This window comes from Sceloporus undulatus, chromosome 2 (assembly GCF_019175285.1).
Source record: "Sceloporus undulatus isolate JIND9_A2432 ecotype Alabama chromosome 2, SceUnd_v1.1, whole genome shotgun sequence".
NCBI classification, from domain to species: domain Eukaryota; kingdom Metazoa; phylum Chordata; class Lepidosauria; order Squamata; family Phrynosomatidae; genus Sceloporus; species Sceloporus undulatus.
This window is the reverse complement of record NC_056523.1, coordinates 192,553,970-192,581,510: the sequence shown is the minus strand read 5'-3', so window position 1 is coordinate 192,581,510 and position 27,541 is coordinate 192,553,970. Positions and strand designations below refer to the sequence as shown.

General features: G+C 41.5%; 1 protein-coding gene across 2 annotated transcripts in view; it reads left to right on the top strand.

The window, feature by feature from the left end:
• The first annotated feature begins 18,222 nt into the window (after nucleotides 1-18,222).
• Nucleotides 18,223-27,541, top strand: part of DNMT1 (DNA methyltransferase 1) — a 52,543-nt gene continuing 43,224 nt past the window's right edge. Inside the window, exons 1-3 of one of the 2 annotated variants that reach the window (XM_042452329.1) lie at nucleotides 18,223-18,328; nucleotides 26,907-26,949; nucleotides 27,091-27,198. In XM_042452329.1, the coding sequence (XP_042308263.1) occupies nucleotides 18,291-18,328; nucleotides 26,907-26,949; nucleotides 27,091-27,198 (189 nt within the window). In that variant the 5' untranslated portion in view covers nucleotides 18,223-18,290. Of the gene's footprint in view, nucleotides 18,329-26,906; nucleotides 26,950-26,989; nucleotides 27,041-27,090; nucleotides 27,199-27,541 lie in introns of those variants that run through there. The other variant, XM_042452331.1, reaches the window with a different exon arrangement.

Genomic DNA, 27,541 nt, shown 5'->3' with positions numbered 1-27,541 from the left:
GGTAACAACCCTAATGCCTCACCAATGCCTATTTCTTGATATTAGGTCTACTGTTCTACTGCACATTCAGAACAACCAAACTCAGTTGCAGCTCCATTTGCCATCTTGTCACTCTGGGAGCAGCAACCAAGTATCTGGCTGAGCAGTGACTGAGGAGCCTCTTGCCCATGCTGGCCTTTACGGCAAAGATGTCACTAGGGGTTGTGTGGAGTGCACGCTGTACTGGGTGACACCATAAGTGGGGTGATACAACAATGACCATGGAGTATATCAGACGGAGCTTTTGGGCGGTTTTGTAGCTCAGTTCCAGCTCACTTCCGACGTGATTGCACTTCCAATGATGCAGTTTCATGTCATAAACTGACTATCAGAAGGCATTGATTTCCATGGGAGCCCCTTGCGAATTGCTTCAGCAGTGTTTCTGAAGTCACCCCTCATTTTGGTTAAAACGGGAAAAAAGTGACTCCAGAGAATTCGCTTCCAGGCTGCCTTCGGTTGCACTGCGATTTGTTCTGGTGTGGAAAAGCACTCCGATGCCACCCCCTTGGCCCCTGCGTCCTGCTCCATCATCCCCCTCCTCCTCCTTCATGCCAGCCGATCCCATCATCCCCTGCCTTCTCCTAGACCTCGATGAAGGATGACAGCTAAGGAGGGGGCAGGGAAGGAGGGCAGCGTCCAGAACCCCACTGAGCATGTGCAAGGGGGCCGATTCGAATCGTTGAACCCTCAAAGTATGCCCTGGTGTGGTAATACAATGTGTACTCACTCCCCTTTGCTTGAGTCCGCATCACGGGACTTGCTTGGAATCGAACTGACTTCTCTACTCCCTCACTTTGGAAGGACAACCGAAAGGCAACCAGGTGTGGAAAAACATGACGTTTTAACCTAAATCCGAATTGCTAGAGAGGAGTGACTCTGGATCTGGTGTGGAAAAACATCTCGCTTTGCATTGCTAGAACAGGAGTGACTGCGGATCTGAGCTGCAACCTCCCCCATGTGTGGTACGGTCCTATGCTAGTAACGCCACTGTTGGTCCCTAAACATCTGCCTTTCAGAATAAATGGGGATAGCATTAACATACCTTGTAAGGCATGAGGAGCTCAGCAAAGGAGAAGATGTGGCCAGAAACTGGGGCAAACCAGGCTTCTTCTTTCTCCACCCTTGAGCTTCATACACTTTCTCCAAAAGAGGAGATAACACGGCAGGACTTTATGGGTTCCTCTGTCCTCCTGGTATGGCCCCATCAGTGAGAGAAGAAGAAATAGGTAGAACTATTGGGCAACTGAATGTGAAGAAGACTGCTGCCTGCCATCGATACAAGAGCCTCTGCCTTCAGGAATGGAGTGCAGGAGGAACCCATGGATTCTTCCTCCTTTAAAATCCAAAAGCAAAAGGCTGTTGTGTCAGTTCTGCTTTCTGCTTTGGAAGCTGGAGGCAGCTGTCTCCTATTCCAATAACAGTGTTCTGCTTTGTGTATTAAGAAAAGGAAGAATCTTTGGATTTCTCTGTACCAGACTCATGAAGCTGGAGTCTCTTGTGTGAATGGGACACAGCAGTCTCCAGCTTCAAGAGTTAGGAGGATGACGAAGTTGTTTATGTCACAACTATTACCATTACATTCAGTGATGCATGGAATTATTGTGTAACATTAGTACAAATTTTTTTACTAAGGATTCTGTATGGTCTGGTAAGGAGGAGGTCAGTTGGAGGGGGGGAGTGTGTCACCATGCACCACAAGTTATTGCACAAGGCATCATGAGTTATCGCACCAATCTTAGTGATGCCACTGCCTTGTGGCAAAGGCCACTGCAGGCAAGAGGCCTTTTGGTTGCTGCTCAGCTGCTGCACCCAAGGTGACCAGGTGCAAAGGGAGAAGCTTCTCCCCAGTGAGGAAGGACTCCCAATCTTTCTTTGTCGAGGTGGAGAGGGACGCACCCAGTGTGTGTGTGTAGGGGGTTTACATGCTCTGGACTGGAGACTAGCATGGATGGGGAAAGGGACAGATTTTAACTACTGGAACCACTCCAAGTCAAAGGACTCTTTCCAAGAACTGAACCCAGACACTCCTCCCCTTCCTTCCCCAGAGACGTGCCTCCCCCACACAGCTTCAAGTGTTCATTATCCCTGCCCCCAAACATTGTTTTTACTGCTACCTCTTCTCTCAGTCTGTTTGACGAAAGAAAGCAGAAACAGCAGTGCAACTGTGACTTGCCAGCCAAGTCCCGGCAAAGCTCACTTAAAACCTAAGCAAGGCCTTGTTCCCACTGGCTTATAACACGGATCAGGACGTGAATCATGGGTGCATCATTCCCATTTGAGTGTGCATTCGATCCACATTGCTCCAATATCGTTCCCATTGGAATTCGAATCTGACTCCGAAGTGATCTAATTATCCTGAAAAAATCCAAATCAGTAAACCGGTTTAATTTAACAGTGCATTTTCAGCGAGTTTTCCTGTGCCTCCCAAGTCTGATTCGCGGCATATGAATGAGAACAACAAGGGTGTCCGATTCGGGAACTTGGGGATGGGAGAAGCAGTGCTCAAGGGGCTGGCCTGGGGGTGTCACCCACTTGTTCTCTTTCCTGCATTACCAGTGCAATTTCCCCCATTTGCATAGCCTTTCCCCCGGTGGAGTGGGAAGCAGGGAAGACACAGAAGAGCCTAGGACGCAAAGGGATTTGGGGTGAATAGAGGCTCCTTCTCTCTTTCCCAGAGGAGCTATGGGAAGACACAGAAGAGCCTGGGATGCAAAGGGGTTTAGGGCTAATAGGGGCTCCATCTCTCTTCTGGAGGGAGTCTGGGGAGACACAGAAGAACCTGGGATGCAAAGGGGTTTAGGGCGAATAGAGGTTCCTTCTCTCTTCCAGAGAATAGATTTAAGGGGAATAGAAGCTCCTTCTTCCTTTTCCGGAGGGGAAAAGCACCTAAGCAGCTGATTGGCTGTGACGTCAAGCGCTTAAGCACTTGATTGACAGCTGTTTTTTTTAAAAAAGAGGTCCCGGAAGGGCAATGAGAACAAGGAGCAAAATAACCCACTTCAAATTATCACAGGGAAAATACCAATGGGAACGAACAACCCAGGTCTATTTGCACCCGTTTTTAATGGGAACGATGGGTCAGATTTGATTACGACTTGGAAAAAAAATCCAAGTCAGAACTGCAGCGATATAAGTCGCGTTATATGCCCAGTGGGAATGGGGCCCAGGATCCCAAATCTGAAAGCTCCTTTTTGCCGCGTCTTCTCCCCTGCTGCCATGTGCTCTAACTCCTCATTCCAGTCAGTCAGTTTGTCCCCAAATAGCACTGCTTCAAGCCACAGAAGCCATGCTCTGCATCCAAGCCTCATAAGAGTTTCCCAACTGCCATTATTAGTGAAATACACAGCTAAGGGAGTGAGTATATCTGGGGAGGTGAAGAGAGGGAGACATCACCGCAGAAAACAATCATCAAGGTGTGGTGGTTTTAAAGGACACTTGAGAGATGTTTCATGTAACCCTCCTCTCCACCATGATCCTAAAGGATGATAGGTCCCCTTGTCTTGTACATTAATATTTGACTGAAAGCTCCCCTGCAACAGCCTTTTCTCCTCACTACCTTCCTGGATCTTTCCACTGCCCCAGTGGGGCATACCACCAACTTTGGAAATCACTGGTCTGCTGTATCTGAGAGCAACAGACCAGCGAGTTAGTGAATGTACATCCATGTGCACATGATGTGTCATCTGACACACAGAGATGAGAGAGAAATCACTAGGGTTCTGGTGGAATGACAAGGCCAACTGAGGCTGCTGCTTCATTCTGTACAAAGCAGTGAAGGCAAGTCTTGGTGAGTTGGGGACAGTAAGCAATTACCCTTCCCAACTCACCATGTGCTCCATCCCTTGCTACCATGCTACCAAATTTAAGTGGCAAATGAGGAAAAGCTCTTAAAAACAAGCATGAAATGCTAGCTTTAAAGGGTTTTGTGGCTTCATGTCATTTTTCAGCAGTATGGATTTGAGCTGAAACATCTGGGGACCTGCTATGGAACCAGCATGTCTTCCATGGGCCACATATCACCATTCACTTGTCTAAAGGTAGCTCTGGCCCTGTGAGGACCATAGAATAGTTGAAGAGATGCAGAAGAGGCCATGTAGCACATCCTGCTCTCTCATCAAAGTGAGTGTGGGGAGATGAAGGCAGGAGAAAACAAAAAGAACAACCTGAGGGCTGCCACAGCTATCCCCTGGTTGCTTCACTCTGTCTAATGGTAGGAAAGACCCTACTCAAAGAGGACACCACTGTGCAAATAAGATTCAGATTATAGTTGGGGGCACTGTTTTTCTCCTTGAAAGGTGTAATCTGTCTGGAGACACATGCTTATGGTGAGCAGGACTGTCCCCAGCCATAAAAGAGACCAAAAACAAATCTAGGCACAGCCAAACCTTTTGTTTCTTCTTGCCACCCCTTTCCTGTCATCTTTTGCCTCCCCACTTCTGTCACCGAATCACAATTCAAACTACTAATTGCAACATTAAAGAGAGATTAAAGCACATTTAAAGCATCCCTCAAATAAAGCGAAAATGGAGAGTAATTGTGCAAATGATTATCATACGCAATTGCACAAATAAAGCGAGATCAGAAATGCGTTGTCACTGAAATCCTGAAAGTAAAAGGATGCGCATTAATGCTTCTTTGTGACCACTTTAATGGCGGGTTTTGTGCGGTGTAGTATGAAATCGTTTCACGTAATTACACGATTTTTCTGGGCTATTCACAGGACAAACTCCCAATCTTCTTTGTGTGATAAACTCCACAGACACTTTACCTCCTTTCTCCTGGCTCAGTATATAGGCAGGTGAGCAGAATAAAAGGGTTAGAAGCCTGCTTGGTCCATCTCTCATAGAGATACATTTCCAGAAACAACTATTTCCCCATATTTGATTATCAATACAGGTCTGGTGCAAACATGAAGAGAAATGTTATGGTGAGATGTTATGATTCAACAGGGCACATAAATGTGCAGAGGCTACAGGTTATACATGCTGACCCTAGCCCTGTTTATTTGTGATTTCGATGGAATTTTACAGAGATTTATTGGACTTCACCTTCCAGAATCTCCCAAATTGTACTGTAGGATTCTGGGAGCTAAATTCCAAAAAAATAACTTGCCATATTCTACATCTTACCTGGATTCACCTGAGCAATAGAAAATGCCACACAATTGATGCATTTACTGCATGGGGGAATTTGTGTTAAAGAATAAATAGAAGGGCATCCTTCAGATCTCAGGTCAGAGATTGAGTCAGGTCTCATGTGAGAAGGGTACACCATGGGAATAGTCAATACAAATAGACCTTGCACTTGACACACATTTCTATATACTGTTTCTGAGCATAATGCATGAACAGGACTTCTATGAACCCTGAATGTATCTGACTGTATCTGACAGGATGGAGATACCATTGCCTGGAAGAAAACGTGACTCGGAAATTGGGATGGGAGTCTTGGAGATGTCTCATCCATAGGATAACCATGAGCTGAAGTCGACTTGAAGGCAATTAACAACAACAAACTTCAGAGTGCCCCTCTCAATCCTGGATCTTCATGTGGCAGCAGTGGCAAAACAACATTCACAAAATTCCATTTAGTGTGCCAGTTGTGCTCTTTCCTGAGCTGCCCTGATTTGGCACTAATTCATTCCTTGGATTTTCATCTCTGTAGCAAACAAACTGTAGTGGTTTCAGAACTGGACTATGATTCTGGAGATCAGGGTCCAATTCCCCACTCTGTCATGGAAACCCACTGGGTGATCTTGGGCGAGTTGCACACTCTCAGCCTCAGAAACCCTTATGATAGGTTCACCTTAGGGTTGCCATAAATTGTAAGTGATTTGAAGGCATGTTACAACAGTAATATTTTTTTTATTTTTTAATAATTTTATTGATTAAAAGCACAAAACAAACACAAAACAAACAATATAATGCCGTTACTTATCACTTATGACATGTATACTACTTGCATTCTATATCAATCCTATTTTATCTCACTTCCTTAGGCTAACACCCAAAGTCCCTCCAATCGTATCTTATCACTTATAACTAACTCTCATTGTATGAATTAACTATTGCCCATTAGATCTATAAATAATGATAATAGTACTTAGATACGCTCTTTACACCAATTCTGCTTCTACTCATTCAGTCACTTAATATTCCTTTATCTCTATACACTTCTCCATCAGAGCTTGTATGATTTGCATTCTCTTTTCATGTTTCTTATATATTCCTTCCATGGATTCCAAACCCCATAATATTTTTCTAATGTCTCATTACTTAATAACGTGGTTAATTTTTGCATCTCACAGATTTCCATTACCTTTAATCTCCATTCATCTAAATTTGGGGTTTCTTCGCTCTTCCAGTATTTCCCGAGAATCAATCTCGCCGCCACGATCAAAAAAAATATTAATTTGTCTTTATTTTTATCTAATTTTAATTTGTCTGAAATATTTAAAAGATACAGTCCTGGATCCAAACCCACTTCAAAATCTATCATCTTTTTAATTTCTTTGTGTATGATTTCCCAAAATTTCCTTACTTTTTTGCACTTCCACCAGCAGTGTAAGTATGTCCCCACATTCGTTTTACATTTCCAACATTTCTGATTATTATTTTTATACATTTTCCCTAATTTGAATGGTGTCAAGTGCCACCTATACATCATTTTATATAAATTCTCTTTTAAAAGGACACATGGAGTATATTTTATCCTTACTTGCCATAGCTTATCCCATGATTCTAACTGGATTTGTTCTTCACAGTCCTTTGCCCACTTTAACATAAAATCTTTAACTGTTTCTTTTTCTAATTCTAGTTTTCTAATTATACTATATAATTTTGAAATCTGTTTTTTTGGGAGTTTCAATATATTTTCTAATCCCATTTCCATCGAACCAAATCCTCTTTCTTTTAAATCTACAATGAAACGTTCCTTCAATTGCATATAGGTGAACCAGTTACAAGATAGACCTTCTCTATTCAACTCTTCCTGTGTTTTAATCGTTACCTCGTTCCCTCTTATTTTTAATAAATCTTTATATGTCACCCAATATTCCTTTTTCAGAATCTCTCTTTTATATATAGCTTCGTTTGGTGACGTATAGAGTGGTAGTTTCGGACACCATATTTTTTGTACTTGTTCCAAATCCTCAATAGATTTTTCCTTATTATATGATTATCAAAATTTTTGTCCAGTTTTAATTTATCATAAAAGAGATATCCGTGAAGACCAAATTTTAATTCAAATTTTTCCATATTAATTACCCTTTTATTTTGTAGTTTTATCCAGTCCATAAGCCAATCAAGCACACATGCATAGAAATACCATCTCAAATTTGGGACCGCAAGGCCCCCTTTGTCTGTGGCATCCTGTAAAACACTAGTTTTAATTCTCGGTTTTTTATTGCTCCAAATGAAATTCGACAAGTCTTTTTCCCACTTTTTAAATATCTGGTCTTTATTTATTATTGGGATATTCTGAAAAAGGAATATCATTTTAGGGAGTATTGTCATTTTGATAATTGCCATTTTACCAATCCACGAGACATTCTTATTTCCCCAATTTTGTAGGTCTGTTTTAATTGTTTTCCATATCTTTTCATAATTGTTTTTAAACAGATCAATATTTTTATTCGTTATGTTAATTCCTAAGTATTTGATTTTTTTAACCATTTGAAAACCCGATTTTTCTTGCAATTCTTCTATCTCTTCCTTCCCCATGTTCATTGTAATAATCTTTGTTTTTTCAAAATTTATTTTATATCCTGCTACCTTTCCAAATTTCTTTAGTCATTTCAGTAAATCGTCTATACTTTCATTGGGATTTGCAATAGTTAAAACCAAGTCGTCAGCATATGCTTTTAATTTATACTCCTCCCCATTTAATTTGAAACCTTCAATTTTTTTATTTTGTCTAATTTGATTCAGCAGAGTCTCCAAGGTTATTATGAACAGCAATGGGGATAGGGGGCAACCTTGTCTGACCCCTCTAAAGATCCCACATCTTTCCGTTCTTTCTCCGTTAATTACAAATCTGGTGTCTTGCATGTCATATATTGTTTTTATTGCGGTTATGAAATTTGTCCCCATTTCTATGTTTTTTAATAATTCAATCATATATTCCCAGTTCACGTTATCAAAGGCCTTTTCGGCATCAATGAAATATAGAGCCAATTTTTTATCGATTCGTTTACTATGAATTTCTATCAAATTTATAATGCTTCTGATGTTATCTTTAATCATTCTACCAGGGAGAAAACCCGATTGGTCTGTATGTATCCATTCACTTAGTACTTTTTTTAGTCTTTCAGCCAGAATTGAAGCAAAAAGTTTGTAGTCAGAATTTAACAATGTAATCGGCCTATAATTTTTAGTTAATGTCAAATCTTTATCTTCTTTTGGGATTATTATTGTTTCAGATTGTATCCATGTTGGGGGAATTTTCCCTTTTAGACAGTCATTCATCACATCTACCAGGGGTTTCACTAAACTTTCTTCACACGCTTTATAATATTCATTAGTGAAGCCGTCTGGGCCCGGTGTTTTCCCGTTTTTGCTCTTTCGTATGGCCTGGGAAATCTCACAAGGTGTGATATCAGAATTCAAAATTGCTTTTTGTTCCTCCGTAATTTTTTGAATCTGCAAGGACTTGATAAAATTATTAATTTTAGTCTCCTTGACCATTGGTTTCTTATAGAGTTCTTTATAATATTTGTAGAAACAATTTTTAATTTGATTTTGATTAACCACAAGGTTATCGTCTTCTCTCAGCACTCTTATAGTGCGTTTTGCTCTATCTTTTTTTATATAATGAGCTAATAATTTCCCTGGTTTATTTGCAAATTCAAAAAATTTTTGTTTCGAAAATTTAATTTTCTTCTCCAATTGTTCCACCATTATATTCGAAATTTGACTTTGTAAAAATTTAATCTCTTAAGGTTTCTTGATCCTTGGGGTTCTCTTTCAATTTTTTTTCCCTCTTTCTCAATTCCTCATTTAATTTTTTCCAAATTCTCATTCTTATTCTTTTTAATCTCTGATGCTTTTTTAATCAACCATCCTCTTATAACCGCCTTGTGCGCGTCCCAGACCATTTGAACATTTGTACCTTTATCCAGATTTTCTTCAAAATAATAGTTAATATTCTGTTTTAATTTTTTAATCAATTCCTCATCTTTTAATAATATATTATTTATTCTCCATTTGGGGTCTTTATTCCCTAATACCAAATTTATTTGCACTGGGCTGTGATCTGAAATAATTCTTGGGAGGATAATTGCTTTCTTTACTTTTGAGATCATATGTACAGATATTAGAATCATGTCTATTCGTGACCAGGATTGATGGGGATTGGAGAAAAAGGTGAAATCTTTATTTGATCCATTTTTACATCTCTAAACATCTTCTATAACTAAATTATTCATCATATTAAAAAATTTGTTTGGTAATTTCCCTTGTTGTTTTTTCAATTTTTTTTCTGAAAATTTATCCAATTTGGGGTCAATTACCCCGTTCCAATCTCCTAGCATTATCAAAGAGTCGAATTCTATACCTAATATTGTATTCTTAAGTTTTTTGTAAAATTTGTTTTTTCGTTCTAATGTTCCATATACTCCCACTATTAATATTTTCTCTTCACTACAATTTAGTTCTACTATTACATAATGTCCTTCCGGATCATTGTAAATTTCTTTCGCTTCATATTTTGTATTTACATAGATAACCACCCCCTTTTTTTTGTTTTTAGAAGCTGAGATGAATTCCTGACCTAACTTAACAAATCTTAAATGCTTTTTATCTTTTTCTTTGATTCTCGTTTCTTGCAGACAAATCACATCTAAGTTAAGTTTGTGCAAATAATGACATATTTTTTTTCTCTTTTGGGGTGTATTTAATCCTTGTACGTTCCAGGAGAATATTTTTAATTGATTTGCCATTTTCGGGCTGTATCTTTCAAATCATACAGACAGGTCAATTTTCTTTATTTATTCAATTCAGATTTATTTATTAACTTCTCAATTTAAAAAAAACAAGAGAGTAATAAAGTTGGAATTTACTCAATATGGTAATTTGTCAAAATTGTCTTTCCGCCTCCTCTCTTTCCTCTTCCCTCCTAATCCGATCTTCTTCTGAGTTGATTTCTTGTAAATCTAAAAATGAATTGTTTAGACAACCCTGTTCAGACTCTTGATTTTCCTCCTCTCTTATGTCTTCTTCTTCTTCTTCCTTGTTCTCTTCTTCGTTCTCTTTGTATCTTGGGTCTAGCAGATTGTTGCTTGCTTCCTTTCCATTTTTTCCCTTCTTCTTTCTTCCCTTTTCCGTTGTGTTTGAGCTCGAAGAACTATTCCCCTCTTGTGTACGTACGGAGGTTTTCCTTAGGAAGGCCTTTGCCTGTTCCGGTGTTTGTATTTTAATTCTTTTTTGGTTCCACCAGAAGGTTAGGCCTTCTGGTGTCTCCCAGCGGTATGGTATACTTTCCTTTCTCAAAAATGTAGTTAAGATGATGTAATCTTTTCTCTTCTTTAATAATCTTCCAGGCACATCTTTCAAAATTTTTAGTTCCAGGTTGTTATATTTAAACGGCGTGCTGTTATGTACTGCTAAAAACTGATCTCTGACCCTTTTTCTTACAAAATAAATTGCTACATCCCTGGGCCAGCCTTTTTGTTTTGCAACAAAAGAGTTTATGCGGTATAATTTATCGATCTCTTCCTCGAAAAAAATAGGGTCTTTCTTTAGAAATTTGGCAATTTCCTTTATTAGTTTTTCCGCCAGATCCTCATTTTGTTCTTCCGGTAGCCCTCTGATTTTTAAACATTTTTCTCTTAGCTTTTGTTCCCATACCGCTTTTTCGTCCAGTTCTTCTTCTCTTTTTAGTAGAAGCTTCGCAAAGTCCAATTCTAATTTTTCAGTACTAAATTCAACTATATCAACCCTCTGTTTAATTTTTTGGTTGTCTTGAATCAGGGTGTCCACTTTCCCATTTATTTCCTTTAAATCCGCCCGTATCTCTTGTTTTATCTCCTTTTTAAAATTGTTCATCTCTTTTGCCAAGCTTGCAGAGAGATTTATGGAGAGACTTTCTATTTTGTCCAGTAAAAGTTGATTCATTTCTTGGGGTTGTAGTTTATCAACAGAAAGCTTTCTTTGATTAGGAATTGACTGATTTGCTTTTTGAGTTTGTTGTCTGGTATTCATATTAATCCTATCACCTTCTTCTTTTCTCTCTTTGAAATATAAAGAAAACAACCCTCCACCACCCCAAATAGAGAGGTATGAGGAAGAGAGGAGGAGAAATATAATATTATGGGGTTAGGAATTCAATCAAATAACATTCAATACCACCAGATTAGTTATTTCTTATCCCCCTTTACTACCGAAATCTTATTTATAGTTTTAAGCTTTATTCCCCCTATAATATCGCTACAATAAACAATTTTCTCCTTTTTTGAGCTGTATACTACTTCTAATTGTCCTTCTTACTTACTATTAGTTATTATTTAAAAAAAAAATAATAAAACAATTTCTTTCACTTCCTTCTCTTTTTGTTTTCTTCTCACACCCCTATATTTCCCAAATACACTTTACTTTAAAGTCTTTTCTATTATCTTCCCCCTTTTATCTATATTCTATTCTTTCTGTTACTTAGAGTTCAATATTTATCTCTACTCCTATTTCACAGTTTTTCCAATTTCATTCCTTATAACTTTTGTTCCCTAGTAACTTATGATACAATAACTCTCTTATATATTTCACAAATTACGTTATTTTTCTTTTAAATTCTAACCCCCAGTGTCTCAAATCTTCTTCCTTCCTTTCCCCTTTACCGCGAAGCTTTGTATTGCTTTGTTCTCCTTGTCACCCTCTGTTTTTGCTTTGATTCCCGCACTGAGTCTTCTTTTGTTTTAGTCCTCCAGAAGCCCTTCTTTCTTTGGCTTTCTTTCTTCCTGCTTTCTACTGCTCTCCCGCTAGCACACTTCCTTCCTCCTCCTTCTCCCTTCCTGCGACACTCTTTCTCGCCGTCTCTATACTTATGAGTCCTCCAACTATACTTCCGGGGCCGCTCTTGCACGTCTCTCCTTGTCTTCTCCGGATGCCTCTGACCGCTGCACTCCTTCCGCTTCACTCCTTCCTCCCCCTCCCGTCCAGAGACCTTGGAGCTGCTGCGTTCCCTCCTCCGCCGCGGATTCTCCCCCGTGTGTCCTTGGCTTTTCCCAGGTATGTGTTCAGACCCAGGGAGTTAACTCTTTCTTTTCTTTTCTCAAACAAACTTAGACCTTAAGTTTGTATCCCTTTATAAGACGAAAGGCAGGCGAAATAAAGTAAAGGGAATCAAAGTCATGAAAAATCCCAAGTTCAATCTCAGACTTTTCCAGGCTCCGTCAGTGCTCCTCCAGATCTAAAAAGGATATTATCTTTGAGCAACTGAATGTATTATTTTATATATCCAAGATGTTCAAAAGTTAATATTAACTAAGTACTTTCTTCCTTATTTTCCCAATCCAATGCAATTTAAGTAGCTGTTATGTTACTGGGCTTTGGAAGCCTTAAATCCAAGAGTCCTCTTTGTAACTCAGTAGAATCAAAAATTGGTGGCGCCTCTGTGCGAACGAATTGCTTCCTGCCATAAACTAGCGTGGATTGCTCTCACAGACCCCTGCTATGGATTCTTCAGTCTTCCCCACGTAGCGGTTGGACTTACTCTGAGGATTTCTCAGTCCATAAGCGGTAAGGGTCTTCCGTCGAGCCCCCTCTGATTGTCCTGACAGTCAGGGCAATTTCCCGGACTTGCAGAAATCCCTTTCTGGGTCCAGGGCACCGCTTTGGCCAAGACGTCTCCGCAGCTGCCTCGGAGTTCGTCCTAACGAGGCGCCATCACAACCGGAAGTCACAACAGTAATATTTTACAGGGCTACCCTCAGAGAAATTTTAGTTAGTGCAGCATGCAATACCAGTCTCGTTACCCCTAAATTATAAGGTATAGGCTACTGCATTTTTTTCATAACTGAAGTTATTGGTATTAATTATTGAAGCCTTAAAAGGCCTGGGTCATAACAAAAGGGTAACTGTCTTACTATGAACACCTCCAGTTATTAAAATCTACAGGAAGATCGTCTGAAGATGTATCACGACTTGCAGAGACCTATATGGGTTTTAGTTTGAACTGTAAAAGAGGTGTTGAACCATATTCCTTAACAATGTTATGCAGCTTTGATAGTGGCTTTAAAGTTTGGGTTAAAACCCAAAGCTGATTCACCATTCCATTGACATGGGAGCTACCTGCCACTACTGTATGCAGTGTGATACGTGTAGCAACACTACCTGTAACACATTAGTTCATGGATAATTATGGGAATAACAATACTCCTTTTAAATGCAATGCAATAATTGTCAATGCTACTTTTCTGAGTGGTGATGAGGAACATTTATCTGCAGACCAAGATCATCTATGAAGTGTAAAGTTGCATCCATGCAAAACTATGCCTTATCTCTCATCTCCCACAGGACTCATCTGTCTCTTGCACTCCTCCCCACTATGGCTTCTAAGTAGTAGGGGATGGTCGGAGAGCATCCCACTATGTCCCAGTGACTGAACGCATAGTAACAAAGGCATCCTATGGACCCTCCTGAATATCTCCTGGAAGTCCCAGAGAAGGACATCACCACTGTGCATCCCGCTACAGGGACATAGCCAGACACTCCTCTGCTGCTTCCTGCTCTCTAATAGTCACTAAAAGTCAGTGTAAGTGATGGGTGTGTTTTGAGGGGGTTGAGGGAGTCATTGTGCAAGAGAGGAGCTGAATTCCTTCCTCTGCAATGACCAAAAAGAGAGACACACCATCAGAATTACAGTGGCATTGGTCACTAACAGGATGCCAGCTATTATTATTACTTGGGTTTTGTGGGAGGGGGGCGATGGCGATGATTTGGCATTTGAAAAATCACACACAAAAACATTTTAGTCTGTTTCCTTGTTTTTAAAAATCAAAGGAAAAGTTACAAGCAACACAACACACAACTTTTCAATATTTATGAATGACTTAGATCAGGGGTAGGCAGCCTTTTTGAGCCGGGGGCCGGGTTGCTGTCCCTCAGACAACTGGGGGGGGCTGAAGCCAAAAAATAAATAATTAAATAATTCTTTAAAAATTTAAATAAATAAATAAACCGGGACAAATGTAGGACAACATTTTCAAATGGTGGGCACTTTTTTAAAAAAAATGGAGGACACACAAAAAAAAATTCTGATTTTTTAAAAAAATGTTAATATAAATGCATGTTTCTGAGGCGTCTATAGACAATTGCCCCCCTTGCCCCTGCGCGCGAGAGGCCAAAGGCCCCGGCAGCAATCGGCGGCAGGACTGGGCTGGGGCCGGTCCCAAGGCCTCCCCAGGCCGCATCCGGCCCGCGGGCCGCAGGTTGCCTACCCCTGACTTAGATGATGAGTTAGAGGGAATCCTTATCAAATCTGCAAATGATACAAAAATGGAAGGAGTAACTAACACGTTGGAAGATAGGAACAGAATTCTAAAGGACATTGATAAATTGGAAAATTGGGCTGAAACTAACAATGAAATTCAACAGAGACAATTATTGTTGTTGCTGTTGTTGTTGTTGTATATCCCACCTTCAGGACTTTGACAGGACCACCTGCCAAGGCAGAGAAGATCACATGTAAGGAGAACAAACCATATGATGAGGAAAGACTGAAAGAATTGTGCATGTTCAGCCTGGCGAAGAGAAAACTGAGCAGGGACAGGATTGCATTCTTTAACTATCTCAAGGGCTGTAACAAAGAGAAGGGTGCAGGTTTGTTCTTTACTGCCTCCAAGAATAGGATCAGGTCTAATGGTTTTAATTTTCAGGAGGGCAGATCTTTATTGAACATTAGAAAGAACCTTTTGACAGTAAGAGTGGTTCATCAATGAAACCAATTGCCTACAGAGCTGGTGAAGTTTCCATCTCTGGATGTCCTTGAAAAGAGACTGGACATCCAGAGAAGGAAACTGGAGATTCTGGGAGTTGGAGTCCAAAACACCCAGAAGACTAAAGTTTGGGAATCATTGCTAGATGGTTTTGGATTTGATGACCCATGGAGCCCCTTTCAACCCTATGATTCTATGAGATACTGAAAATTGTTCACATTTAGAACTCTCTGAGTTCACATTCTCTTGGAAACATTGTCTGCCCCTCTTCTTTGGATGCCTAAACTGTATTTCCAAATACTCAACTGACGTTTTAAGTTATTGCAGCAGGGGAATGAACCAAAATTTGATTGGGGCAGCAGAACTCTTATTTGCCCCTATTTTGCTTCTCAGCCTCACAATGGCTCATACACACTGCACATATGAGAGTCAGCATTAGGGTTTCTTTCACTAAAGTATAGTGAAAGATGACTATCTACTTTCCTATTTTCAATAGATTTCTTTGCAACAATAAAAGTTTTGTTTTTTAATCTTACCAGAGCATCCTGCATACCCTGTTTTATAATAGAAGCTCCTGTTACACTGGGACATGCTGCACTCTACTTAATATAAATATCAAATTTCCTACAATAAATACTCCTAGTAAGTAAATAAACCTTGCACATTTATTCCGAAGTCAAAATGGAACTTGTTTCTTCATGGTTGGGAAAGAGGAATTCTAATCTGCTTTCCTTAACTTCAGTCTTCCAGAATTCAAACATATATCCGTTTGAAAAACCAGTATGCAATGGAAAATAAGTATGCAATAGACTCATGTAGCACCTTTGAGACTGACTGAAAGAAGTTGGTAACATGAGCTTTTGGAGACTGAAGCCTACTTTGATGCATGTTTCATATGTTTTCATGTTTCAAAGGTGCTACAAGATCCCTTCAGTCTTCCAGGACACTCTTGTCTCCAACTGACCTCTGTAATGGCCATTCTTCAAGAGGGGAACCTCCATGAAGTTTCAACGTCTGAAGAAGAATCCAAACAAATCTTTTATTACTTGCAATGCAAAAGCATTTTATCACACAACATGGGTTAATGAAATCACAAATGCAAGAATGGCTGTTATCATCACCAACCATCTATCTTGTGAATGGCCAGTCTTAAAAAGTCAATATTCATTTCCATTTCGCTTCCCTTTAACCCCACTGATCACATGCCCCCATTTCCATTGCTAGTCCCAGATAGACCCGACTCACTGAATAAATTGGATTATATAAGTGTTGATTTACAGCTCGGCAATCTATCCCATTCTAGTTCAAAGCAGCAATTAGGTTTTGGTTAGGGGCCTTCCCCATTACAAAAAGCAAAACCCTGCTTTGATGGGCAACTAGAAGCGGACCGCCTTTGAACAACAGGCGAAAGGAGGATGGAGCAAGTTTGTTTTCTGCTGCTCCAGATAATATGATATGAAGCAATGGATTCAAACTATTGTACAGGGGAAAAAAGATTCCACCTAGACATTAGGAAGAAGTTCCTATCAGTAAGAGCTGTCCATCTGGGTAATGGAGTTTCTTTGGAGGTTTTTAAACAGAGGCTGTTGGGAGGGCTTTGCATATTCCTGCAGGGCAGGAGATTGAACTGGATAGCCCTTGGGGTGTTTTCCAAATCTAGAATACTTGCACTCCCCTTTGTAAACCCTTATTATTATGCATCTGAGGAAGTAGACTTAAGTCTATGAAAGCTCATGCTGCCAACTTCTTTCTTTCAGTTCATCTCAAAGGTGCTACTAACTAAAGAGATACCAAGATAGGGAAAAGAAACGGGAAGAAAAGGAATGCTCCTTCCTACATAATTGCGCAATTGTGCCAAAGATTTCCAGACCATGTTGCGTTCATCCAGTATTTCTCCTGCACACACACTGGAAGGCTCCTGCAACAAGTGCAGTGAACAGCTTGCTAATAGTGTGAATGAAGCACAATTGCGAAGGTGTGGAGGTTAATAGTGTTTCATTCATGCTATTGATGAAACAATCCAGGACCTAGACTGCCTTTCATTGCAGGCAATTCATTCTCATTGCTAGGATTGGTTTTGTAGTGGATTTCAGTCTTGTTTTGAAATGTAGGGCACATTTTTGTTTACATTTGAGGGGGGGAAAGTGGTGAACTGTATCAATTTTATTTTCTTCTGTTTGGGACGGAAACATGATTTTCAGACACGCACGGTAGCATCAAAACAGCACACACAAAACATTCAATCACAATGTAATAACGAAACACTAAGGGATATCTGCAGAACGCAGATCTCTTTCATTTTTATGGCATCATTACAGCGCAGTTGCACAAGTGTGCTGAAAATATCAATCGCTAGAGCACTATTATCTTCCAATAGTGCGATTGTTGTGGAATTGGCCCTGGTGCAATAATCTCCCAAGATCTCTCTGCCTCTTGATTGTACAGACTAACATGGCTATATCTTTGGATTCTACCCATCATTACACTTGTCCCTCCACGTTTGCTGGGGTTAGAAGTACAGGACCCCTGTGAATGTAGAAAAATCCACAAATAACAAAAACACCATGTTTTTCCCTGAGGGGACACCTCTCTAGGAATCTCTAGGTCCTCCAGGGCAACTCTGTGGTCAACATCTGCCAGACATTGAGCACAGAATTGCACAGGAGGAGCCACAAATGCCTAGTGGAGTACTCTCTCTAGGAACCTCTATGTCTTTCAGTGTGACTTTTGGTTAAAGTTGACCATAGAGTTACGCTGGAGGAGGACCTAGATATTCCTAGAGAGAACATATTAATATTTATTATCATCATCATTATTATTCCTTCCCCCCTTTCCTCTTTCCATCTCTGATTGCACAGACTAACATGGCTATATCTTTGGATTCTACCCATAATAATAATAATAATAATGATAATGATTTCTGTAGTCCCATCCATGTACATAGTGCTCCAGGAACCATCTCTGAATCCCATTATTGTTGCTCTTCTTCCCATTGTCATTATCATCATCACGATTATTATTATTATTCCTTCCCGCCCCCGCCCCCTTTTCCTTTGACGACTTGGTCTCTCCCTCTCCATAGGAACTGGCGCAAAGGGCCCGCCCGCCATTTCACAGACAAACTCCGCCCCCTTCTCTTCATATATCCCTTCCCCCCCATCTCTAACGTGGGATGGTCTCTCCCAGCGCAGGCCCCGCCCCTCCCTCCTCCTGGGGCCCCTCCCTCCCCGGTGCGCGCGAAATCAGTCTCCGGCCGACCGAGGAAGAGAGCGGTCGCGTTCTTCCCTGCTCTTCCTCCTCTTTGGTTCCCGTCTCCTTGGTTCCGATGCCTGCCCGGTCCGCCCCGGAGGAGCTGCGAAGGCGGTGAGTGAGTGAGCCAGCGGGGCCTAAGCCAAGCAAGCCCCAAGTCTGGAAGGAGGAGGAGAAGAAGGGAGAGGAGACCCATCTCTCTCTTCTTCCCCCGCAGAGACTCCATTCCAAGCCCCCCTCTGAGCACACTTATGATGAGGGTTGTTTTATTTGTACCCCGCCTTTCTCCCAAAGTGGGACCCAAGGCGGCTAACATATAACTGACCCTCCTTCCCTCCTTTCTTTTCTCCCCACCTTTAAAACCCATCTTTAATATAGGGGCCCTGGCTCCTTCCCCTTCCCTCCTTGACCTCCTCTCCCCATTTGATCATGAACAAACCTTGCCAAGAAGAACAAGCAAACAAATGTGTGAATCTACAGCACTATATAAATAAAGTATAATAATAGTACTAATTAAGGGTCTGCATAAGTCAGATACAACTCAAAAACACAGCAACAGCCACAACAGTATTTAATAATCAATATTCAATAATTGTGGATGTATAGGAAAACTGTAGTCTCCCCTCCTCCCCTTTCTTTCCCATTCCCCTCCTAAATAAATATATTTGGGCCTCCATTTGGATATTTTTTTGGAGGGAGGAATTGGATATAAGGGGGGAGTCTGTAGTTGTCCTACACATCCAAGACTATTTTCATTGGGGTTTGTCATCTGAGGTTGAGAGAGTGTGGCTTTGCTTGTTGTGTGTCTTAGAGTTGTACCTGTTGTGTGTTTTCAAGTTGTATCTGACTTATGGCCACCTTAAGGTGTGAGCCTATCATGGGTTTTTTCTTCTTGGCAAGGTTTCTTCATTGGGGTTTGCCATCTGAGGTTGAGAGAGTGTGGCTTTGCCCTCCTTCTTCTTGTGTGTCTTCGAGTTGTATCTGACTTATGGCCACCTTACGGTGAGCCTATCATAGGGTTTTTCTTCTTGACAAGGTTTGTTCATTGGGGTTTGCCATCCTCTGAGGTTGAGAGAGTGTGACTGGACCTGTGTGTCTTCAGGTGACTTAGGGTGACCTTAAGGTATGAGCCTATCATGGGGGTTTTCTTCTTGGCAAGGTTTGCTCAATGGAGTTTGCCATCTGAGGCTGAGAGAGTGTGGCTTTGCTTGTTGTATGTCTTCAAGTTGTACTTGTCTGCCTTTGAGTTGTATCTGACTTATGGCCACCTTACAGTGAGTGTACCATGTCCCCCCCCCCTACTTGGCAAGGTTTCTTCATTGGGGTTTGCCTTGACCTTCCCCTGAAGCTGAGAGAGTGTGATTTGGCCCTAGTTGTTTTTATGTATCTTCAAGTTGTATCTGATGTATGGTGACCCTAAGGTGAGACTATCATAGGTTTCTTTTGGCAAGGTTTCTTCATAAAGGGATTGCCATTGCCTTTCCCTGAGGCTGAGAGAGTGCAACTTGTCCTAGTTGTTCTGATATGCTTTCAAGTCATTTTTGAGTTATGGCAACCCTAAGGCAAAACTACCATGGACTTTTCTTGGCAAGAGGAGGCTATGAGAGTGTGGCTTGTCCAATATTTCTCCCCCATACCAACAATAACTACTAGGCTTCCTCCCCTTGTTGCTTTTTCACAGATTCTTCCACAGAGAAATGAAAGTTCCTCCAGGTTGGGGTGTGTGTAAAAGGGGGGAACCCCAAAGTGTTAGGAGAAGAAAAGGTCCCTTAAAAAGGAAAATACAACATAAGGAGGGTCTCTCTTGTATGTCACCCCTCACCACCACCTTTCCTTCATTTTTCACAGAACAAATCTGACTTATAACTGAACCTGTAAAATTGGGGTGTCTTCTGTGCCTCCCTTTGGAGACCTGGACTTTTGAGGAATTGGAAGGCATGCTTTACTATAGGAGAGCATCTTCATTGCTTTCCCAGTTGTGGGCCTGTTACCTCTAAAGAAAATGAATATCCTCCCCTCCATATATAAGTTGAAGTTGTGGGTTCAAGGTGGCATTCAAGGTGTCCCTTCCTGCCTCTGCATTATTTTCTTTTGGCAGCCCCTATCTGTCAAGCAACAAAAGTAGGGTGCTAGGTTGTCACTTGTTTCCAAATCATTGAAATCACTAAGGTGTCAGGTTTTTAGGTTTCTGCCATCTCAGTTACTTTTTGACTCTTCTCATGCCTTACTCCTTCCCCAACACTTTTAATCGAAATACAGCGGAACAGAGGAGTGAAGCCAGGTAACTAATTTATTCCTAGTATTATTTCTTCTTCTTCAAGAAGCAGGGAAGACAGAGGCAGGAGTAGCTGCTCTCTTCTGTTTGCATCCAGCATTTTTCTCTTTGGGGGGAGTGCAGGTATGTGAGAGTTTTATTTTGCTGTTGTGTGTCTTCAGGTCTTTTTCCAACTTATGGTGACCCTAAGGCAAGTTTTGTCCAGAGGGGTTTTGCCATTGCCATCCTCTAAGGCTGAGATCAGGGGAGCCAAAATGGGTCCTTTTGCATTTTTGGCCTCTCCTTTCTTCTGGGTTGCCTCTTCTCTCATAATGCTCCTGCTTACCATCTGAGACAGGAAGTGAAAATATCTTACGCAGTCCAAAGCATGGCTTGGCGGGAACGCTTGCTTGTGTGTGTGTGTGTGTGTGTTTCAGGCCAGGATTGGCACACTCTCTCACACACACACACTCCAGGAAACAGTGGTTAATATGCCCTGACTTAAAAAAAGAGAGAAGGGGGGGTTCCTCATGCGTTGGGTTCATTGGCACCCTCGGGGCTTGCAGGGCGGGCTGGTTGGTTCTCTGCTTTCTGGCGCCTTCAGGAGCGCGGTGCATTTCAATGGAGCCCGGCCCTTTCCTTAGGAAGCGTTTTCTGTGGGCCTCTCTTCCTGGGCCAACCTATCCCAACAGCAGCCATTCTGGATAATCCGAGCTGTAGACTTTTTTCCCTTTCTGCTCGGAACAAATTGTCATTGTGCAAATGTTTTTGCTTAGTCGCTTTCTCTGGAGCTGGTGGCTGTGCTGCCGCAGAAGCATGTTGGCCGTTGGGTCGGAAGCAAAGCGCTATTCTCCCCCTCCTCCACCATGTTTACCAACAGATATTTTTAAATATAAATATATATATATATTACTGTCCCGCAGCTTTGGGATTTTAGATAGGAAACCATTGTTGTGTTTAGGAAACAGAATACAGACATGACTAACTTTCCACTTTCTTCCACAGAAGGAAAAATAGAGTTGGACTCATGTAATCATTGTTCTTCCCCATGCTTCTTTACATTTGGTATCCGTCATAGCTCTGTGTTTCTGCTCTCAAGTGGTCCTTATGGCCCAGCTGCAAAATGGAGTCCAGAAAGGTGCGCTTGTTGAAAATGAGCTGGCTTTTGTGTAGCAGTGCAGAGACCGGAAGAAGGGTAGTGTTCTTTCGCTCTCTTCTTTTGGGGAGAGGGGGGTCTCATTAAGTGCCCACATGTTAGCTTTCCAGCTTGAAGGCTCAGTACATGAAGCTTTTTATGCCAGCTGCTGTTATGCGCTGTGGAGAGGCTTGCCATGCAGCTTGTGCCACATGGTCCGTCTGTCTGTTTGCTCTCAGAGGAGGAAGATAGGCAACGCAGGCAGGCAGCGTCTATGTTGCTATTGTCTGGGTTTGGTAGTTTAGGAGGTACTCTCCCGTCTTTCCCACACAAGAACCTGTGGCTTTAATGCAGCAATTTTCCCAAACCTTTTTTTCCTGAGAGAGTAGGATAGGGCCTTCCCTTGTTCCCCCACTGTCTGCCCCATCTGAACTCTTCCCATTCTAGGAATGGAGAAGGTGTTGATGGCGGAATTACAAACAATCTAGCAGTGTGTTTGAAGAGACAATCAGTTAATGTTCCTGTCCCTTCTTTCCCTCCGTATTGTTGCATGTGTGTGTTTGGTGGTGACCGCAGGAGAACCATGCATCTGCAACTGCCTCACAACCATTTCACACCTTGAAGTATCCCATAGCTCTCTGTTCTTATGTGGGGTGATGGTAGATTGCAGTCAGCCATTAGCTGCATGGAAAATCGTCTCCATAGTAAAATTTTGAACTGCTTTAGGCCAAGAGCTAGCTTTTCCTTTAGAAGTCAAGCTTTGTTAGATTATTTTTTTTAGCTAGGAAACTTGTTCCTGAGTTACTGTGGCATTTAGCTATGAAAGTTTGTGAAACCAATATGAATACCCACCAGGTAGCTGCTACTTTCAAATATTAATTTGGAGAAACGGAAAGAGAAGAAAGGGATCCCAGATAGTTGTATGTGTTGTACAATTGATTTAGCAGGACATCGGTAACCGTGTAGTATTGGGGGTTCAGTAAAGTGGGAATAACCATTCTTCAGGTCTGTGGCTTCCTTGGCGGTATTAATTTTCAGAACCCAGTGGGTGATGGTGGGTTAGCAGTTCAATTTATGTGCCTCTGCTCCTTCTACAGTTGTCCACCTCCCTCTAAAATGCCCTTTTGATAAATTACATTTTCAAGTGGTGTATTTATGTACCTGCAGGTTGCCTGTTGAATTGTGGTGATTCCATGTATTTCATATGGTTTTCTTAGGTAAGGAGCATAGCACTTTGTACCCCTTGTTGATCTCCCATCCAACTACTAACCAAGGCTGACTCTTCTTAGTTTCCAAGACAAGACAGGGAAATGGTGTCTTCACAGTACTTGCTTGATCCTGCTTTATTCCCACCACTTCTGCCTGCCTTTGCCAACAGGAGTGGAAGGTTGGTCAGGAGTGGAAGGGTTTTGGATATGAGCCAAAAGTCAGATGTTGTAAGCCATGAAATGTTGGGTTGGCAAGACCAGTGTGACAATGACACAGGTACATTTTAGCCTGTCTTCCATTTGTTCACTTACAAGTGGGTGGCCAGGAATGTTAGCCAACTGACTTTGTGGCATTTTAGCAACTGTGATCTGTGCTGTGCAAAGAAAGCAAGAAGTGAAAGATCTGATAGGTTGTTAGTGTGTTGTAGCCAAAACAAATAGGGTTTGTGTCATGTTACTTCAAGACCAACAAATTTATTACACTGCAAACTTTTGGAGCTGTAACTTATTCTTATTAAACTCATGGAATGGTAACATCTTTGGGATGGTGCAAAAGTGGGAAATTAGTGGCCCTCTATGTTTTGCTGGGCTGCAACTCCCATTAATTCTAGTGATTACAGCTAGTGATGAGAAATCATGGGAATTGCAATCAGACTTCTATTGGGCTGCATGATCCCCATTTTTGGTATCACAGTTCCTTGTACAGAAGCAGAGGGATGCGGAGGATCTTACAAAGTAAGTAAGTAAATTATTCAGGGTGTAAATGGAAAGGTGACTGAGACAAGAGACTAAATGGTTGAATTAGTAAATGTGACCTGTTCCAATTGTTGATGAATATAGCCATAGCAAGAGCAACTCACATACACACACAAACCACCGAAAGAATCATGTACTCCTCTAGATGTTGTCAGACAAGTCCCAGCAGTCCTAGCCAACAGAGACAGTAGTGAAAAATATCAGCCCAACAACAGCTGAAAGACTGCATAATTCCTAATCAGTGACTACTGTTTGTAGTGTGAGCTAGCCAATTTCTGCTGAGCCTGTCTAATAATGTGTCAGCGTTGGAAATGAATTTCAGTTCTGCAGTTTTGCACAGGAGCCACTAAACAGATTCTCTCTTCAAAGAGAGCAAGCATTTTAAAAGGGCCTTCATAACAACATGGTATTTTGCTTAAAATAAAACATCTGGCCTACAGTGTGCCAAATCATAAAACTAAAGGGTAAGTTAGAAAGAGTGTGTCTTATGTGGCCACCTTGAATGAAAGAATGGGGAAATCCCTTTTCTATATAAAAAGGGGCAGAGGGGCAGGGAGAAAAAAGGAACGTAGCAGCATGTTTAAGCCAAACTGGTTTTTATTTTAGAATGTGCTTTTGTGGATAAAAACTTACTCAGATTTAGTACAGAGTGATATCTAGGCCTCAAGATATGCAGCAGTTGTGGGACTGGGGTGGAATGTAATAAGATCCAAAAAGCTGCACATCATGCCTTTCTGTGTATCACAGAGGGAGGGGACACATGCAGTTCAGCTGTTTTGGTGCCATGAAATGTTGAAACAGACGAGGAGTTAAATATGAGAACTGCAAGTAAGTGGTGCCCTTTCACTTTGGCCATTGTCCTAGAGTAGTAAAAGAGTTAGTCTTTTAAAATATTTTGATCATGGTTGCTTGTTTTTATTGGAAGGGCAGATCCAAAGGGAGAAATTGTGTGTCAGTGGAGTTAAGAAATTGCTCAAGTCCTAGACTTGGCTGCTCACAATTTGGTCATGTTCTTGCATGGATATGCGTGCATGTATTCACATGTATGACAGACAAATGACAAGTAGCTTGCAGAGGATACTGGAGTCCTTTTCTAGAGCCTGAAAGTGTAGGTGTGTGGCTGGGATTCTGGTTGGTTGCTGCTCTTCAATGGAAAAACATCCCACTCTCTTCAGATCGCTTGCAATATGGCTTCTAGCCAGGACAGCTTGACTTTATAGCTGAAGATCAAATAGAATTCATTTTCTTTTTATAGTGTTGCAGAAGTCTGTGGCCTAGAGCCTGTGTTCCTTCATTTGGCCTGTCCAGTAGCATCTGTTGTCGGCCACAACCATGATGCCAACCTGGGCTGTGTAGTCAGCCATGTGGGAGTCTCACTTTGAGTTACAGGATGAGAGCTCTGCTTCCTTGAGGTATTCAGTTAGCCCATCTTACTTCCCATAGTCCCACTTTAGGGAACAAGTACCAAGCTAAATGTTGAAAACTTTTCTCTCAACACACCCCTGATTTTAAGTTCATTAGTAAATTAGTAAGTATGCCTTTCTTAGTGGACACTGCAGGAAGGGCTGATGAGAAGAAGCCCAACAAGAATCCTCCTTTCCCACAGGGAGTCAGTTGAAACCCCTGGGGAAGACTACTGGGTGTTAAAGCTTGTTTGTTTTGTGTGTGTGTTCCCATCCATCTTCAACGGTCCCTCCACATTTGCTTGAGTTAGGCGTGAAGGACCCCTGTGAATGTGGAAAAACTGCAAATACAACACCACTGTTCTTTTTACCTAGGAAAACACCTCTCTAGGAATCTCCAGGTCCTCCAGTTCAACTCTCTGGTCAACTTATGCCAAAGGTTGATCATAGAATCATACTGGAGGACCTACAAATGCTACCTACAAGGACCTACAAGGTTTTGTCTAGGAAGTCCTAGGTTCTCCAGCACAACTTTATGGTCAATCTCTGGCAGAGTTGTGCTAGAGAACCTAGAGATTCCTAGAGAGAACATATTAATAAAAAGTGCAAATACATTCGTAAAAGTCAAAACCACAAATGTGGAGGGCCAGCTGTAGTTCCTTCTCTTTGGGATGGCTAAAATGACTGTTTGCTTAACCAGCTCCTCTGGCTTTTGGGTTGGCAGCTGTGGCTCTCTTCCTGAAGAGTGAAAGTTAGCTTTGAAACCCATTCTTTGCAGACAGTAAGTGAAGCACTCCCTGGATTAAGAAAACAAAACAGACATCTTTGTGAATTGGAATATGCTGTAAGCCTATAAGAGTCTTTGAAGGGTTGAGCCATAGCATGAATTTCCTCCCCTAACTGAATATGTCCCTTGCATTTTCTTATAGATAACTTTTTTTTTGCTGTGTTTTTCTTTCTTTTCTAATTTTGAGGACTTCACTGGGAATGTTTTGAAGCAGCCGTTCATAAAGTCATGCCCTGCGGAGGTTTCATGGGTGATTGGCCATGCAGGCTATGGATGGTATGAGTTGCATACATCTGAAGGACACCAAGTTGTGGAAGGCTGCTTTAAAGCATACTAGACTTCTCCTCTGTCTCTTTTGGATGAACAAATTTGTTGGCAGCAGCATTTGTGCTGTCATTCTGTCATTTTTGTGTCTGGACGTAGGCTTGCTAAATACTGTGATGTAGTGCTGAACCCTCCAGAGGTGTGGCTGAGTGGAAATCAATCCCCACTATGATCATGATCAAAGTCCGAGACCAAAGGAGGCAAAAGTAGTTTCTCGTACTCTTTCAGCCACTTTGAGCCAGGGCAAACATGTTGTCCCCTTGACTTCCCTCTTCACTGGAACATGGTGTCTCTGAGGTGCTATTGATCAAAGATGTGAACATGAAGTGAGACTCCAAGCTGGTGGGTAGTGAGGGTGTGTGTGTTGTGTGCCTTCAAGTTATTTCCGACTCATAGCGACCCTAAGGTGAATCTATTCATGGGGCTTTCTTGACAAGATTTGACAAGGTCACCCAGTGGGTTTCCATGGCCAAGCTGGAAATTGAACCCTAGTCTCCATTGTGCAACACTCAAACTACTACTCCATGCTGGGTGGCAAGGAACAAGATGCCAAAGGAGGCAAAGTCAATGGACCTAATACAGTCCAGTCCCAGTACATAGAATTCTGAAGTTAGAAATGATATAGCCTACTTTCACAGGGTCAGGGGGAGTAGTTTCTCATCCTTAGGACCTATCACCAGAAATATGCAAAAGAAAAAAAACTGCTAAAAATCAAAATTAGAATTGTCATGTCTAATTGCTGCTGTCCCATGAAAACTAGAGGGGTTAAAACAGAAAGAGGCTCCCTCCTAATGAAGAACTGTTTTGTTTTGTTTTTTATAATAGGCTAAAAGATCTGGAAAGGGATGAAGATGGTCTTGGAGAAAGAGTGAGTGCACCCATTTTCATTTCCCCCACTCTGATGGAGAGTCGCACGTCTGACCATGCCTTTCTGCCATTTTCCTAGTAAGCCTCTGCAGGTCTGACTTACTAGATGCAAGAGTCCCTCATCCTCTTTCTTTCTCTTCAGGAATGCGTTAAGGAAAAGCTGAATCTGATACATGGCTTCTTACAGGCAGATGCTCAGAATCAGCTGAAAGACCTGGAGACCAAGCTTCACAAAGAGGAGCTCTCTGAGGTGAGTAGCTAATGGTTAGGGATGCATGGATTCTTTTTGTACTGTTCCAGGGGCACACTCTGTCTGCTTCCCTGTTTAACTGGAAGAATTTCTGAAATTAATATGTGTCAAGTTTCTTGCTATTTTCAATTCCTTTTTTTTTTCTGGGACTTGTACATTTGATTAAATCCCAGTTTAGAAAGGAATCTTGATGAAGCCCCCCCCCCCCCATGGTGATTCAAGCACATGTGTAATTTTCTGATGCATATCAATCACAAGAAGGGCATGAATTGAAAACTAGCATACTGTATACATACAGTGACCTCAACCAGGGATGAAGTATCACAACACCTACAAGCTTGGG